Source organism: Nicotiana tabacum, chromosome 24, assembly GCF_000715075.1.
Source record: "Nicotiana tabacum cultivar K326 chromosome 24, ASM71507v2, whole genome shotgun sequence".
Lineage (NCBI taxonomy): Eukaryota > Viridiplantae > Streptophyta > Magnoliopsida > Solanales > Solanaceae > Nicotiana > Nicotiana tabacum.
Genome location: NC_134103.1, coordinates 34,052,418 through 34,068,505, shown reverse-complemented (window position 1 = coordinate 34,068,505; position 16,088 = coordinate 34,052,418). Strand labels below are relative to the sequence as shown.

The following is a 16,088-nucleotide window of genomic DNA, read 5'->3' as shown; positions in this document are numbered from 1 at the left end:
CGACAAATGATGCTAAGGGGGTAATTGGTTTTTTAAGAAAGAATATATTCACCCGATTTATCACTCCAAGGGCGATAATCAGTGACGGAGGCACTCACTTCTGCAATCGAGCCTTCGCAAAGCTGTTAGAAAAGTATGGTGTACGTCACAAAGTTACCACCCCATATCATCCACAAACGAGTGGGCAAGTATAAGTGTCGAACAGAGAGATAAAGAGTGTTTTGACAAAGACTGTGAATACTACAAGAACGGATTGGGCAAGGAAGTTAGATGATGCACTCTGGCCTATCATACCGCTTTCAAAACTCTGATTGGTATGACGCCATATTAATTGGTATTTGGAAAGGCATATCACCTACCAATGGAGTTAGAACATAGAGCTTTATGGGCACTGCGACAGTTGAATCTTGATATAGAAGTTGCGGGCACAAGTAGAGTCATAGAGCTGCACGAGCTTGATGAATTTCGTTACCACGCTTTTGAGAGCACAAGATTATACAAGGAGAGAATGAAAATAATGCACGACAAAAATATTCTTGAGAGGAGTTTTAAACCCGGAGATAAGGTATTGCTATACAACTCGAGGTTGAGGTTATTCCCGGGTAAGTTAAAGTCATGATGGTCAGGACCATTTAGTGTGGTGGAGATTCACCCCACCGGAGCCATAGAGATTGCTGCATCAAATGACTCTCGCACGTTTAGAGTCAATGGGCACAGGTTAAAACATTATTTGGGCATGGAAGATGCGAAGGTAGTGTTGGTGACTCATTTGCTCGAGCCACCAAGGTTAAGCGAGCCTTTAAGTGCAATTATCTTCATCGTGCCACGACATTAAATCAGGCGCTTGTTGGGAGGCAACCCAATTTGTAGTTGATTTTTAGTGTAGTTTGAATTTTTCCTTTCTTTTTGGTTGTTGTTGTTTTGTTTTTAGGTACTAACAAGTTTGCAGGCGAGTTGGGCAAGTCGAACAGGGTTTAAGCATCACCTGACACACCAGGCGTTGGGGCTGGCGACGCCTGGCTAACGCCAGGGTCTGCTTGGCCTTAGGCTGGCAATGCTTGGCTAACGCCAGGGTCTGCTTGGCCTTAGTCTAGCGACGCCTGGCTAACGCCAGGGTCTGCTTGGCCTTAGGCTAGCGACGCCGGGCTAACGCCAGGTACTGGGCCAGGCAACGCCAGATAAGTTATTTCGGCCCAGATTAAGTTATTTTAGTCGAACCTCCAAACATTATACGCCCTAAACACTAAACACAATATAAACAACCCTAACCTCACTTAAACCAAAAACACATCAAGCTTTAGGAAAGAAATTCACAAGCACACACATCTTCTCATCATCGTTGCTCTCAACCAAACACACTGCATGAATTGTCCTCACCCACAAACACTCAACAACACATTGCCATAGTGGTCTCCCCCATCCCCATTGAAGTCAAGTTTAATCTTGCTATTCTTTCACACTAATCAGAAATTCTTAGGCAGCTCCCTCTTCTCAAAATCTTCAAAGGTTTGATTTAATCTCTTTCCTTGGTAATTTCAAGAGAGGTACAAGTATACAATTACACAAAACAATTAGTGGTTGTTCTTCATTGTGGTATTGAGTTTGTGTGCCCCAACCCTATGAAACCCCATAGGAATGGTGCTGCGATTATGACAACATGTGGTAGTACGGAATGCCCAAGACGATTTGGGAGGATGAGGCAATCCCTCATGTCCATAAGAAATTCCATGGCACTAATGCATGTTAAGTGTTTGATATAATGCCTCAATGACATTCCCTGTCCCCGTTAGAGCCCGAGTCTCCGGGATTAATAGACTAGTGTTATGAAGTCATACACCACGATAAAATCTTAAGTATGGGGTGGCTCGCGGGTAGCCCATGTATTGTTCTTTGATTCTAATATTAAGAAAAGACGCGGTGAGGTCTGAGTAACCTCGGAAAGTCGGGAAAAATTATGTGTGTAGTGTGTAATGCAGGTTTATCTGACTACTGCTTATTTGTGTCGGAACAACGATGCCTCCTAAAAAAGACACAGGCAAAGCCAAGGCTACTTCCACTGCGCCGGCTAAAGTAAAGGCGACCTCAGCACCTCCCCCAAAGAAGAGAAAGGGGGGGAAGCTACCTCCAATCTAAGTGGAGTACAAGTTGTAGCAGCTATAGAAGCTATGCGTCAACAACCACAAGGCCAACGGGAGTTTGGCATCAACAGCATACCACCACATACTAAGGATTGGTACAAGCGTCGTAGGCCTAAACATGTACACCCGGAAGCAGCTATCAATGAACGCAGCTTGAAAGCAAAGTATCAGGCAATTTGGAGGGGCATTCAGGATATGGGGTTGAGCTATGTATTCAAGAACACAGGGAACATTAATCTCAACTTAGTCCAAGAATTCTATGCAGGGTTTGGTCCGTAGAGTACTGAACAGTTGGTGCCGATTCGTGGGCGATTGATAGATTTTTCACCCACGGCCATATGTAACTTTTTAGGTGCTCCGGATGTTCCTGTGGAGCCATTGGACCACTTCATTTGCTGGCCTACATACAGAGAGTTGAGACACATGCTTTGTGGTGCCGATTCTACGACAGCATGGGTCCGGGATAAGATAACTAATCGGCACAAGAGGTTTCCCAAGAAGAAGATGAGGGCGGAGGCTCAAGTATGGCTTAAACTGATAAATGCACGACTCCTACCGTGCAATCATGACACACTCATTAGCCGTGAGAGGACCTGTGTACTCTACTTCCTCATGATAGGTCAAAGGGTAAATGTGGGTCATCTTATTCGCTACCAGATGTCTGTAGTCAGAACGAGTAAAAAGATTGATCGAATGCCATTTGCCAATTTTCTAACTCAGTACTTAAGACACGAGGAGGTTGAGGAGGAGCCAGAGTTTGACCACATCATTGATTAGCCCCTATGACAAACGGACATCACTAGCCTCCGACTAAAAGAAGAGACTGCCATGACATCTTTGACAAGTACCGAGCGCAACGCTCGGGATGATAGTTTTATGGCCCATCTCTATGGGATGATGGATTTGCAGCTAAGGATAGGAGGTGGACAAGCCACATCTGAGGAGAGGACTGAATTGGAGCACCGGTACCCGCTTAATGCTCATTGATCAGCCCCTACGACAAACGGACTTCACTAGCCTCCGACTGAAAGAAGAGACTGCCATGACATCTTTGAAAAGTACTGAGTGCAACGCTCGGAATGATAGTTTTATGGCCTATCTCTATGGGATGATGGATTTGCAGCTAAGGATAGGAGGTGGACAGGCCATATCTGAGGAGAGGACTGAATTGGAGCACCGGTACCCGCTCAATGCTCATGCCCAGCAGCTGGTTGGGTTAGGAGATGGGTACAGACTCCCCAATGATGAAGATATCAACACACCGGAGCAGTTTGAAGCTGAGCCAGAGCAGTCAGATGGTGAGGGAGATGATGATGAGGAGGAGGAGGACGAATATGATGACGAGTGGAGAGCGTCAGAGGATGAAGACGTTGCTTGATCAGGGAGTTTCTTTACACCCTACTCATTTTTTGTGTTTTGTCATTTTGTGCATGCACTGAGGACAATGCATGATCTAAGTGTGGGGTGAGGACTTGTACATGTTAATTTTAGTTATTTAGTATTCGTTTGCTTTTTTTTAGTATGTGTTTTAGTATTAGTTTAGTAATTATAATAATAATAATAATAATAATAATAATAATAATAATAATAAATAACGAATAAAAAAAAGTTGGACTCATCCCGACGATGGATCTCCCAGACAGTTTTCTTGAGGGAAGTAAGTCAAAAGAAAATACCAAAAAGATTTTTTGTGTGCAGGTATTGTAGTAATTCCCCCTTGGATTTTCTTTGGGCCGCGGTTCTTTTCCAGGGGCTTTTAGTTGAACCGGGCGTAATTAGTTCTAATTTTTAGGAGTAGGAACCAAAAAGCTATGCATTTAATTGTAGCAATATCTCTTAGCTTTGTTAGGCCTTGAGAATAGTTAGTACTATGGTTGTGACGCTTGGGCTCGGTTTTTGACTCTCGCATAAGTACCTTAATTCGTAGATTCCTAATTTTGCTTAACTGCTTTTACTGTATTGTCGCGATGAAACCAATCTTGAGTGAGTTATGTGCCATACGTGTGTGAGTTTTGTATGTATTTTGTGCATTGCATTTGATGTCTACAACTTGCCATGTGTGTGTGCAAAGCAAAATAGTAGTCTTGTTCAGTCTGAGAAGTGATATAGGTGTTTCTTTGTTAAGTCAGATATATAAAGTTTACCCACCTAAATGTTATGTATCGTAGTTAACCCCGTTGAGCCTATAATCCTGTTTCTTTGGTAACCATATTACAAGATGTACCCCTTTGTTTTAATCGACCATATATTTGAACCTTTTCACCTCTCATGAGCACTTGAATTGTTATGAACTTTGTAAAAGTTAAAGTGTGGGGTGGTTGGTTCGGCTTTTGTGTGGAACTAATGAAATAAGGAGAAATGTGCATTGTTTTGAAAAAGTAAGAGCCACTTGAATTGAAAAAGAAAGAAAAGAAAAAATAGCTATATTGCTGTGAAAAATATTCCTTGATAGTGGTGACTCTTGATGTAATTGTTCTTAAAGAAATATGGAGTTAATATAAATTGAAGTGAAGGTGGAATGTTTGGTTTGGCACAAGTATGGTATGTGTGTTAAAGTATATGCATTGAAGTGCTTAAGGGAGGTGTAGTCACTCATATCCAAATGTATCCTACCCGACCCGCAGCCTACATTACAACCAATGAAAGTCGTACTTGATCTTAGACTGAATGAACTCGATTAGTAGAGTATTACACTACGGGTAATCCTATGGTGCATCATTTGTGGCATATGAATGTTATTTCTGAGAGCGAGTGAATTTTGTCTATCTTGAGTTCCTATGTTCTTAAAATTCATTGTGTGTGGAACTAAGCTCTTTGATTGGGTGAGGGCATATGATTCATAAAGGAAAGGTAATGTTGTTGACATCCATGTCAGAGTAAGTAAGTGAATTGTGAATAAGGCATGGTATTTGTGAGTCGAATCTTGAGGCGAGGATGTCACACTTGTGTGCTTAAACTATTTTAAAAATTCTTGGTGTAATAAGTTAGGAGAATTGATTTAAAAGGTCGTATCTATAAGTGTAGTTTGATTACTCGAGGACGAGTAATGTTTAAGTGTGAGGTATTGATGTGTGGCTATAATTCCATAGTTTCGTACACTATGTGCCTTGCATTTACATGCTTTAATGATAAATTGCACTTTATTTGCGCATAATGAAGTCTATTTTATGTATAGGTGAATTGGAGATGAAAGTAGAGCAAAAGGGATACTTAAATGTTGAAAGTGTGCTCGAGAACAGTGAAAAGGAGAGACCTGGCGAGGCCAGCCAAAGGCCAGGCTGGACCAGGCTTTAGCCTGGCGAGGCCAGCCTAAGGCCAGGCTAGACCAGGCTTTAGCCTGGCAAGGCCAGCCTAATTCCAAGCGTTAGGCTAGCGACGCCAGGCCTAACGCCAGGTCCAATCCGAGTTTTGAAGACTTATTTCGTTCCAGGTTTGACTAGGACTCGGCCCACACGTTTAAGGTTTCTTCTACACATATAAATAGACCTAAAACACCACTTGGAAGGACGGGTTTTTTTCAGCAGCCAGAGGCAATGAAAGCTGGTGGAATCACCTATTGGGAGTTAGAATCATCTATTTCTACATCTTTTCATCATTACTCTGTATTTTAATTATGCAAAATATTTGGGATATTGTTACTATGAGTATGAGTAGCTAACTTCCTAATCTAGGGTGTTGATAGAACCTATTGAAGGATGATTTTCTTGTTACATTAATATAGATTTGCCGTAGTATTTTCTCTATTTGTTCAACTATATTATTCTTGTGGTTGATTGAAGGGCCCTCAATTAGCTGTGCCTATTTAGTATGTATTACTCGGGAGAGAATGCATATTTAGGTAGTTGTTGAACAACATCACTTCTAAACATATATGAGGGATCAATACGGAGGTTTAAAGGTGGGTTTAGGGATAACGAAACCTTGATGCGATCTGAGTGAGCTGTACTTAATGCCAGCTAGCGTAATTCGAAAGAATATGCCTAGTAAATTGTGGTAATTACTCGGGAGAGAGTTACAACAATTAGAGTGCTCATGGTCGATAGATAAGACTTAGGCAAATTTATAGGAAACGTAGCGGAAAGGATTCCGACAATTGGGGAAATCATAACTCTAGACTTTCTTAGTCTTGTCTATAATTTCATCCATGTTAGTTGATAATTTTACTGCTTAATAATATTTGCTAGTTAATTAGTAGAAATAAAAATCTAATTTTTATAACTAAAAATTATTTGAACTTGTGTTTCTTTGCAATATTTAACAGTTGTAGCTATGCTTTAGTTCTCTGTGGGATTCGACTCCGGACTTGTAAACCAGATTATATTTGCAACGACCGCTTAGGTCTTTTTATAAGGCATAGTTGAGCGTGATCACGGCCCGTACAAAATCATGGCAGCAGCAAATAAAGGGTCATTTTAACTAGAAACAATGGAAGGAAAACTACTGCCAAATAATTGGAAACGTCGCCCACCTCAAGTACTTCAACTTTTAAGAAAAAACGTCCTCCAAGTCGCACTCTTTTTTCCTCACTTGCATTTTGTCCTAATTGGGCTTTCTCGAGGAGGTTTATAACGAGGCGACAAGGGGGACACTTCCAAGTCAAAATACGAACGGAAAGAGACACTAGACGGTTAGTTCATTGCCCAACCTCTCAACACGTCTCCAGGTCACCCAATGAAGGGACTAGATAGACTGGGATTGGAATACCAGCCCGAAAAACATGTAAATTTCTCCAAGTATATGAGCAAAACAAAAATGTATGAAGTTCGCCCATTTTTTCGCCAGAACAACATCGCCTCAATATCTACCCGGCCCCCGACCACAATTAAGTAACTCATATTCGACCTCGTTCGAATCAACTCATATTCGACCTCACTTGAATTAAATCATATTCGAACTCGCTCGAATTAACTCACATTCGACCTTGTTCGAATCAACTCACATTCGACCTCGTTCGAATCAACTCACATTCGACCTCGTTCGAATCAACTCACATTCGACCTTGTTCGAATTAACTCACATTCGACCTCGCTCGAATCAACTCACATTCGACCTCGCTCGAATTAACTCACATTCGACATCGTTCGAATCAACTCACATTCAACCTTGCTCGAATTAACTCACATTCGACCTCGTTCGAATCAACTCACATTCGACCTCGTTCGAATCAACTCACATTTGACCTCATTCGAATTAACTCACATTCGACCTCGCTCGAACCAACTCAATACAGGTTACATTCGACCTTGTTCAAATTAACACCTACTAATACCCGACCATGACCAAAACCAAATTTTTATGATTAAAACGACAAAACAAAAGAAAGAAGCGTGCAAGCCCGAACAGAAAGAAATAGAATTAGATACGAAACAACGAAAATGACATTTCTTACTACAAATATATTCCTTACAAAGACTAAAACAGATGCCAGCAAAAGTATGTACAAGAATTACAACAAAAGAAAGAAAAGTAACTACGTGCTACCAAACTCAGCAGCACCATCTCCACCCATCTCTCCACCATCGCCGCCGCCGCCGGGATACTCATATTCGTACCAGGCATCCTGCTCAATCCCTTCCACGTCTTCCTCAGCATCACCAGCTTGTGGTGTAGCGGGGTCATAGCCATAAGCAAATCGAGCTTCACGTGCCTTAGCACGTGCATTCTCTAAGTTGGCTTCCGAAACACCTCCCGTCCCCATCAGATCCCTGAATATATCCAGCTGGGCCTCGGCATGAATCCATTCCTCATACAGATCCCGAGGAACATTAGGAAAAATAGTACGGGATAAGGATGGTTGCGCCAATAACTGTGCCTTTTCGGCCTCGAGGGCAACACCTCGATCACTAAGGTCTGCAACCTCTTTTTCTAACTCCCCAATCCGCTCATCAAGCCGTTCCTCTCTGAGCCTAGCCGTCTCCATGACGCAATCCCGTTCAGAACGGATAACACGGATCGTGTCCTCTAAAGCTGCAGCTTTACACACAGCTCATAACTGGGCCGACTCTGCCTTCTCCAAATCCGCTACATTCTCGGCGACCTCGCCACTCAAAACGGCAGCTCAAAGTTGACCCTCCTCCAGCTCGGCACGCAGCGAGACCACTTGGGCCTAAAGGTTGGTGCATTGGGCCTCAACCCCCCTACTCACCTCGAGCTCCTCCTCTTTGTCCTTCAACGCCCCCTCGAGCTCACTACATTTTCTGATGACCTTCACCAATTCGTCATCCTTCTCCTCTAGCTCGTTTCGGAGGGCCCGGAAGTTGCTACTACAACCAAGTTGCTAGCAAAGCTCACAGTGTTTATCACGATATTCGCTATATTTCCACTCCATCTTTTGGAAGATAGCCTTACGCCTCTCCTCTCGGCAGAAACTTTCAATCTCCAAGATCACGGTCTGAAAAGAAAGCCAGAGCGGGTAAGAACAAAGTCCGAATCAACATAAAAAAAAGACAAATATGGAAACGGAATACCAAACATACCGTAAGAGCAAGGTCGGCTATGCTCTTCGACAAAGTGGAATCCTTCAGCTTCTCGAGGGTCTTACCCTCCACATCGGAACAGAGTGGACCAAGAGAAGGGACCACGTCCTCCGTGTCAACTAACAGATCCTGGTCCAAAGGGATCGCAATAGTCCGTGTGCTCCCTTCCAACCTCACCTCAAGCCAGGTGAGTTCTTCCCCCATCATCCTAACCTCCCCGGTGTCCATATAGGTGCCCGTCTCATAATCCTATTCGACAATACTTTTGCTCTTGATATCAACCCGAGAGGAAGGGTCCTCGGTTGGTAACGAGGTTGATGTTTCATCCCCTTGTAAGGCGTCAGGGACTCGCGCCGACGACCCTTCAAAACTCGTTCCGACCTCAAGGAGCAACGTACATCCCTCGGCCCCCCCATGGCGGCGGGATTGTGGACAGCAACTCGGCATCAACTCCGAGATCTATGGTTACCATTTCTCTGATGACAAAGCCATCCATCACCGAACTTCCCACGCGGACACTTCCCTCGCCGATACCGACGGATCACCTCTTGCGGGGAAGTAGATTATCATCAGTCGGCGACGATCCTTCCTCATCATCCTCGTCAACTAGATGACGCAGAGGGGAAGTGGAAACACCCACCGTAGTAGTCGACGACCAAGCAGGTCTCACCGCAGCAATAGGAACAGAAACGACCTTCCTCTTACGGAATGCCAGAGCAAGAGCTTTCCACCTCTTCGAAGACCCTCGGCCTGCAAAAATGATTAGAACGTCGATTCTCAAAGTCATGACAAAAACGCGACCACAAGGTCAGGACGACATATGTCAAAAGTCACTATATGGACGGACAAACTCACCGGTCACTGAAAGCTTGGGCCCGAACTTCTGGAAAAAGGCCGGCCACCCACGAATCCCCGCTGTGTGGGGCAAGATCTGGCTAACCCGTTCGTGAATATACGCGACCAAAGGAAGGGGCTCGGTCTCAGCTGAATGAGAAAAAGACAGAACTGTTAAACTACGACTAGAACGAGCAAAATGAGCACTTAGTGAAAATACTTACGCGCGTAATTCCACGTCTCAGGAAATACATTTGCGTTTGCCACCACGTCCTTAGTCTTGACGTAGAAGTAACTAAACTAGAATCGACGATTTGATTTATCGTCCATCTTTACTACCAAGCTTTTGCCTCCACGGTGACGAAGGTGCAACATCGTCCCTCTATGGAAACTCGGCGCGAAGAGGTGCATCAGGTGGCGAAGAGAGACCTCACGGCCAACCAATTCTGCGTACTTCGTCAGCATGAGGATGAGCTTGTAGATATAATGAGAAAGCTGAGTCGGGCAGACGCCGTAGTTGCGGCAGAATTCCTCTGCCAATGGGAGAATGGGAAAAAAATATCCCACGTAAAATGGATATGCGTAGAACGCACAATATCCAGGGCGATGAATCTGCATCACATCGCGTCCAGTCGGGACCAGATCGATGTGGACTGGAATTTTGAACTTCGCCCTGAAATTAGTAAGGGCAGCCGCGTCCATCTCAGTCTCTACGGCCTCAGGGTTATCCTCAGGCAGCTTTGAGAAGTCAATTCTAGCCTTCTCGCTACGGGAAATTATTTCCTCCACCGTAGGAAAGGCTTCATCTTCTGCAGCAATGACACCATCACCGTCATGGGGAGGTATGCACACTGCTAAACGAACAGGGTCAGATACCCCCACCCCCACCCCACCCCCAGAACTGGAAGACACATTAACCATTTTAGTTTATGAATAGAGGGAATATAAACGCAGAAGAGTCGAGTAGCAGGAACCACCGAAATCAGTGAAGGCAGGAGTATGAAGCAAGGTCAAGAAAGTAGAGATTCTGATTGAGGAAGAAGAAGATATGAAAATCCAATTTTTAGAAAGTAAAGAGTGAATCGAAGGATCGAGTATCCCAATTTATAGGAGTTAGGGCATCAATATCGAGGAAGAAAACCACAGTTGCCCAGCTCAAAAATCGAAACGGTAGAGGCGCGGGAAACGATACAGGGTATCGGAAAAATGCGTAATAATGATGTATGATGACATGATGTCACTCTGAAACGACGTGACCCTAGGTTGTGGCTCACAAAAGGCCACGTTTCCTTCCCGTCCGAAGCGCTACTACTCGACCTACTCGCATAAAACTTCTCAACCCTAACTGACAGAGTCCGCTCATCAAGGTCGCCCAGGGTCGACATCAATAAGCGGAGGGACTAACTGTATGGGTCAAAATCTGCCTCAGTGGGATTTAGCATGAAGCGGTATCGTAGAAAGCGATATGGTCGAGGTTGATTAGTAGATAACGGGGCTCGTAACCAAGTAGTCAATAACGGCCGAGATCGAGTATCAAAGGCAGTGCTAACAGCTAGTTTTTGTTATAGAATATTCAGGAGAATATTCTATTGAATATTCTTGGTGTCTGTACTTTTAGGGTTGAATGAGGAATGTCTCATATAAATAGAAAAAGAGATATTGGGAGATAGATATGTAATATTCTCTAATAAGAACATTCTTTGAAAAAGTAGACTTTCTTTCTAGATAAAAGACAATCACTACATTTCTAAAGAGATTCGATTGTCTACTATTCCACACTTTTTCCATTAGATCCAAGAAGGGTCCAAACATTCTAGTATTTGTCTATCATTTATCATTGTCAGAAAGAAGAATCATCCACCTCATTCAATATTGTGTGAATCATTTTTCTTATTTACTTTAATGCCATTTATCGTTATTTATTGCTTGATATTCCCCATCATTAATGATCTTGAAACATTAAATGTACATCACATTTAATCTTCTCTCAATACTGCTCTTGCGTTATTTGCGTTAATCGATTATAGATCTGAAGTTATTATCATTAATTAAGTTTAGCCCTTCATCATATAAAATTAATTAGTTTAATCAAACGTCTACATATTTTGGTCAAACGGTATGGGTACTTGCATAATAATGTCCAGATAGTGATTTAGCTTCCCTAAGTCTGTGGAAAAAGGATTCACGGTAATGAAAGTGGCAGGAGAAGAAGATTTGAGTCTGTTTGTTACTACTCCCTCCGTTTCAATGAAATAATTTCCTTTTTAGTATGTTTCAAAATAAATAATATATTTTTAAATTTGAAAATAATTCAATTTTAAATTCTTCATTTTATCAATTTTACCCTTAATAAAAATCTTTTATAATCACACAAATATCATGGCCCCACAAATCTTTTACCCCTTAAATTTTTAACACCACAAATTTCAAAAATTTACTTATTTTTTTTAAATTTCATGTCGAGTTAAACTATTTCATCTAAATTCTCCCTCTCCCTCTTGAGGGAGTACTCTTGGCATCCCGCAAACCAGGCCAGTTATTCAAATTTGAGAATTGTTTCTTTGACTTTGTGCTACAAAGTAACCAATGAGAATAAAGATGGTGCAAAAGGAAAATAGTCACTACTGCAATTCAATTGAAAAACATACATACACAAAAAAGCATATGTAGAAACCCAAAAAGAATATCTCAGTGTACCAAAATTTGCATCTTTCCAACATAAAAGTATTAGCAGATTAATGCACTTGTTCGTCTTTTATTCCTACTGAACTCTAACAAAAAATATCCTCATGAAAAATTCTTAGAAGCTCTCTAATATAACTCCAAAAATAAAAGAAGGGATCTGCATACTATACTGCAACTGATCTCTACTTCTCTATTATTCCAGAGCTTCTTCAATTCGTCTAACCAGCCGCCATTGATAAAAAAAAAACTCTTTATGCAACAGTCGCCATGTGACGAATCAAGTCGATAACACGGTTACTGCAACAACAAAAAGCGTACATACAGTATGTTGTTAGAAATTTCATGAAAACAGTAAAGGTAGATGTGTCTCAAACAGGATCTAAAGTCAATGGATTCAGAATTATATATGTTTCAGATTTTTCTTTTCCAACAAAAAGTACTGTAATAGATTCAGCTAGCGTTACATAACCTTTGGTCACAAAATAACCTTATACCATATTTTCTAGTCCAATACAAAGTAAAAACTCTGGTAAACGCTTACCTGTAGCCCCATTCATTGTCATACCACGAAACAACCTTAACAAAGTTCCCATTGAGAGCAATACCAGCCTTGGCATCAAAGATGCTTGACCTGACATATGCAACATATTAGAATATTACAGTATCAGCAAATCCGGAATTTAGAGTCTAGTGAGTTCTGCTCTTTATATATATGTGAATTTCTCTCTCTTTCTCTCACACACACACATACATAGTCCGAGCTAAATATATATACGCAGTACGAGCTAAATATAGTGAGTTCTATTGAACCCGCTGCATCTAGTCTAGAGATCTGTTAGATGGTAAGTAATGTGATAGGATTATCACCTGCAATCACCCACAAAATCAGATGAGACAACATCATCTTCAGTGTAGCCAAGAATTCCCTTCATTTTACCCTCAGACTCAGCCCTGTACAGAAATAAATTAGTTCACGAAAAGTAACTACTTGCAAAATTTCTGGACCTAAGATAAACTAAAATCTTCAATTAGGACAAAATTTCAAAATGGTTAGTACTTGATAGCTGCTTTGATTTCATCATAGGTGGCTGCTTTCTGAAGCCTCGCTGTAAGATCAACGACTGAAACATCAACAGTTGGAACACGAAAAGACATCCCAGTCAACTTTCCATTCAGTGCAGGCAGAACTTTGCCGACAGCCTGCATAATCCAATGTAAAATATATACTAGTTAGTAAGTACTCAATTTCCACTGAAGCGCATACGTTTGTATAATTTTACATATAGGGAGAAAAAGGGTAAATTATGCTAGGCTTTTTGGAGCATGGACCGGTTCATAAAGCATACAGGGTATATGAAATGTACAAAGATAGTTCTATTAAGTATATTAGGGAAAAAACTTATTTTTCCACAAAACAAGATTTCCATCTCACTTCATAAGAAACGCAATTTGGCAGTTAATTATACCTTGGCAGCTCCTGTACTGCTAGGAATGATGTTATGAGCAGCAGCTCGTCCACCTCTCCAGTCTTTCATCGAAGGACCATCGACTGTCTTTTGAGTTGCTGAATAACAATACATTATAATAAATGATCCATAAAGTCAAACAGAAGAAATAATGCACTATTAAGTATACTAGCTAATCAGGGGTTTAATTTACCAGTAATAGAGTGGACTGTGGTCATAAGTCCCTCGACAATACCAAATTTGTCGTTAATAACCTTAGCCAATGGAGCAAGACAATTGGTAGTGCAACTAGCATTAGAGACAATGTTAATATCTCCATTGTATTCCTTCTCATTGACACCCATAACAAACATTGGTGCATCCTTGCTAGGGGCTGAAATGACAACCCTCTTTGCACCTCCCTAAGAAAAATAGACGGAACATCGGGATCAACATTAACATAAATTCTTAAGACTGTCAGCGTATAGATACTATGAAAACCTTCAAGTGAGCTGCAGCTTTGTCTTTATCAGTAAAAACTCCAGTGGATTCTACAACATACTCTGCTCCAGCCTCACCCCATGGAATTTCTTCGGGGTTCCTGTTCGTCACACCAAGAAAAGTAAGAAAATAAAAATGAAATAAACTCCCATTGTAATGCGAGGTTGAAATCTTGGAAATAGAATTAATTACCTAGCACCAAATACTTTGACGGGCTTATCGCCAAAGAGAAGAGTCTTTTCATCCTTAACTTTAAGTTCGTGTTTCTTCCATTGGCCATGAACAGTGTCATATTTGAACATGTAGGTCTAGAAAACACAAAAATACACATTAGTGATATAGGTATGAAAATCTAACACCGTCAATGCATATAGTACCTTAAATTCATTGAAATACATCCAAGAACAATGCACCGTCACAAAAGTGAAGTCAGTATGACAACTATATACAGAGGCAGATCCACGATTTAGATTATGTGGGTTCAACTTTTAAGGTTTTTAGCATTGAACCCATTGTATTTTCAAAGTTATGGGTTCGGACCTACTAATTGTTGCAATTCTAATGAATTTTTAGACATAAATTTATGTTATGCGTCGAAAGTACTGGGTTCAAATGAACCCGGCGACCAAACTCTACATCCACACATGACTATATACAAGCAATCAAAACATAGACTTGAAATTACTATTATAATGAAGTTTCACCATCTGTAGAGACAGTAATTAACAGAAAATTGAAAATTTAAATTTCTAGACCCAATCAAGTTTTGAATTGATAACTAGCCTCCAAAGGAAAAGCGACTAAAAGAAAATGCCGGCAGGAAAGTAATAATCATACACACCTTTGGGCATGCTACATTTCGATTCAGAAGATTTTTCTGATTATTTAGAAATGCAATACTGACAATCGATTAAGCCTCAATTAGGTTTGCCAGAATAATAGGAGTAGTTGGTAAATTATAAAAGAAGCACTAATTTCCAACTTAGAAATGATTCACATGTACAGAAACGTAAGTGCAGACTCAATGTTTTTAATTCAAAATATGTAGTAAGTAGTATTTAAATTGTTACTACAACATAGTACTAGATGCAGTAATACTTTACACCTGATTAAAATTCTGACTCGGTTGTGCACAGATCCAAGAATAGGGAATATCCCGTTTTTCTCATTTTGTGCTTATATAAGCATCTGCTTTTCAGAATTCATGATTCTAAGTTATTTAAAAATATGGGTTCAAGATTTAATATATTTAAACTACTTTTCACATATATATTCTTGGTCCATGGTGAAAATAACGGGTTTAATTGAACCCACCACCTTTGATAATGAATATGGAACATATATTCTCAAGTCATGAAAACTAATATGAACAACAAGGAATTAACATAGGGGTCGATAAATCAACAAAAGATTAGTCGGATCAGTGAATTTCAGATACTTAACCATGTAGTCAGTGGTAATGAAGGGGTCATTGACAGCGACTAGTTCAATGTCATCACTCTGCAGTGCCACCCTAGCAACCAACCTACCAATTCTTCCAAAACCTACATGCATTAAATAAAAACCAAGAAATCATTAGAAAAAGAAACCTAAATAAACAAATGAGGACACTAAATCACAATGAAAATACCATTAATTCCGATCTTGACTTTGCCCATGATGCTTATAAATAAATTAAACGAGAGAAAAGAGTTATAAGAATTGAGTATTCTTTTTTACCAGGGTAAGTGTTTGGCAGTAGAATGCAGTGAATTGATGTTGCTTATAAATACAGAATTAGAGCGGAATTCTCGAAGCTTTGAAACAAAAGGAACCACTAATTTACACAAAGTGGTTATCGGTTTTTGTGGGTAATACTTGGCCTGCCGGTTTAGAATTGGTTTACTAGTTTTGACAATTAAATGTCACTCTATAATAAAATATAATTTTATTCATATTTGGTATTTGCATAAAATTAATGAATTAAAAACATATGTCTTAACCAATAATTAAATAATATACTTTCTCCT

At 40.7% G+C, this 16,088-nt stretch overlaps 1 protein-coding gene across 1 annotated transcript; it reads right to left on the bottom strand.

The window, feature by feature from the left end:
• Window positions 1-12,097: 12,097 nt before the first annotated feature.
• Window positions 12,098-15,862, bottom strand: LOC107811129 (glyceraldehyde-3-phosphate dehydrogenase, cytosolic-like). Its single transcript, XM_016636002.2, has 10 exons — window positions 15,710-15,862; window positions 15,523-15,623; window positions 14,272-14,387; window positions 14,080-14,179; window positions 13,793-14,000; window positions 13,600-13,697; window positions 13,191-13,333; window positions 13,001-13,084; window positions 12,675-12,764; window positions 12,098-12,430 (listed from the first exon to the last, which is right to left on the bottom strand). The coding sequence occupies exons 1-10, from the start codon at window positions 15,735-15,737 to the stop codon at window positions 12,385-12,387; spliced, it is 1,014 nt and encodes a 337-aa protein (XP_016491488.1). The 5' UTR covers window positions 15,738-15,862; the 3' UTR covers window positions 12,098-12,384.
• Between the last annotated feature and the right edge of the window lie 226 nt (window positions 15,863-16,088).

Excerpts from the sequence above, each read along its gene's own strand:
- LOC107811129 (XM_016636002.2), bottom strand. The coding sequence starts at position 15,737 with ATGGGCAAAGTCAAGATCGGAATTAATG. Across the intron at positions 13,085-13,190 it reads GAAATCAAAGCAGCTATCAA|GGCTGAGTCTGAGGGTAAAA; the intron begins GTACTAACCATT and ends ATTTCTGTACAG. Across the intron at positions 12,431-12,674 it reads GACAATGAATGGGGCTACAG|TAACCGTGTTATCGACTTGA; the intron begins GTAAGCGTTTAC and ends TTGTTGTTGCAG.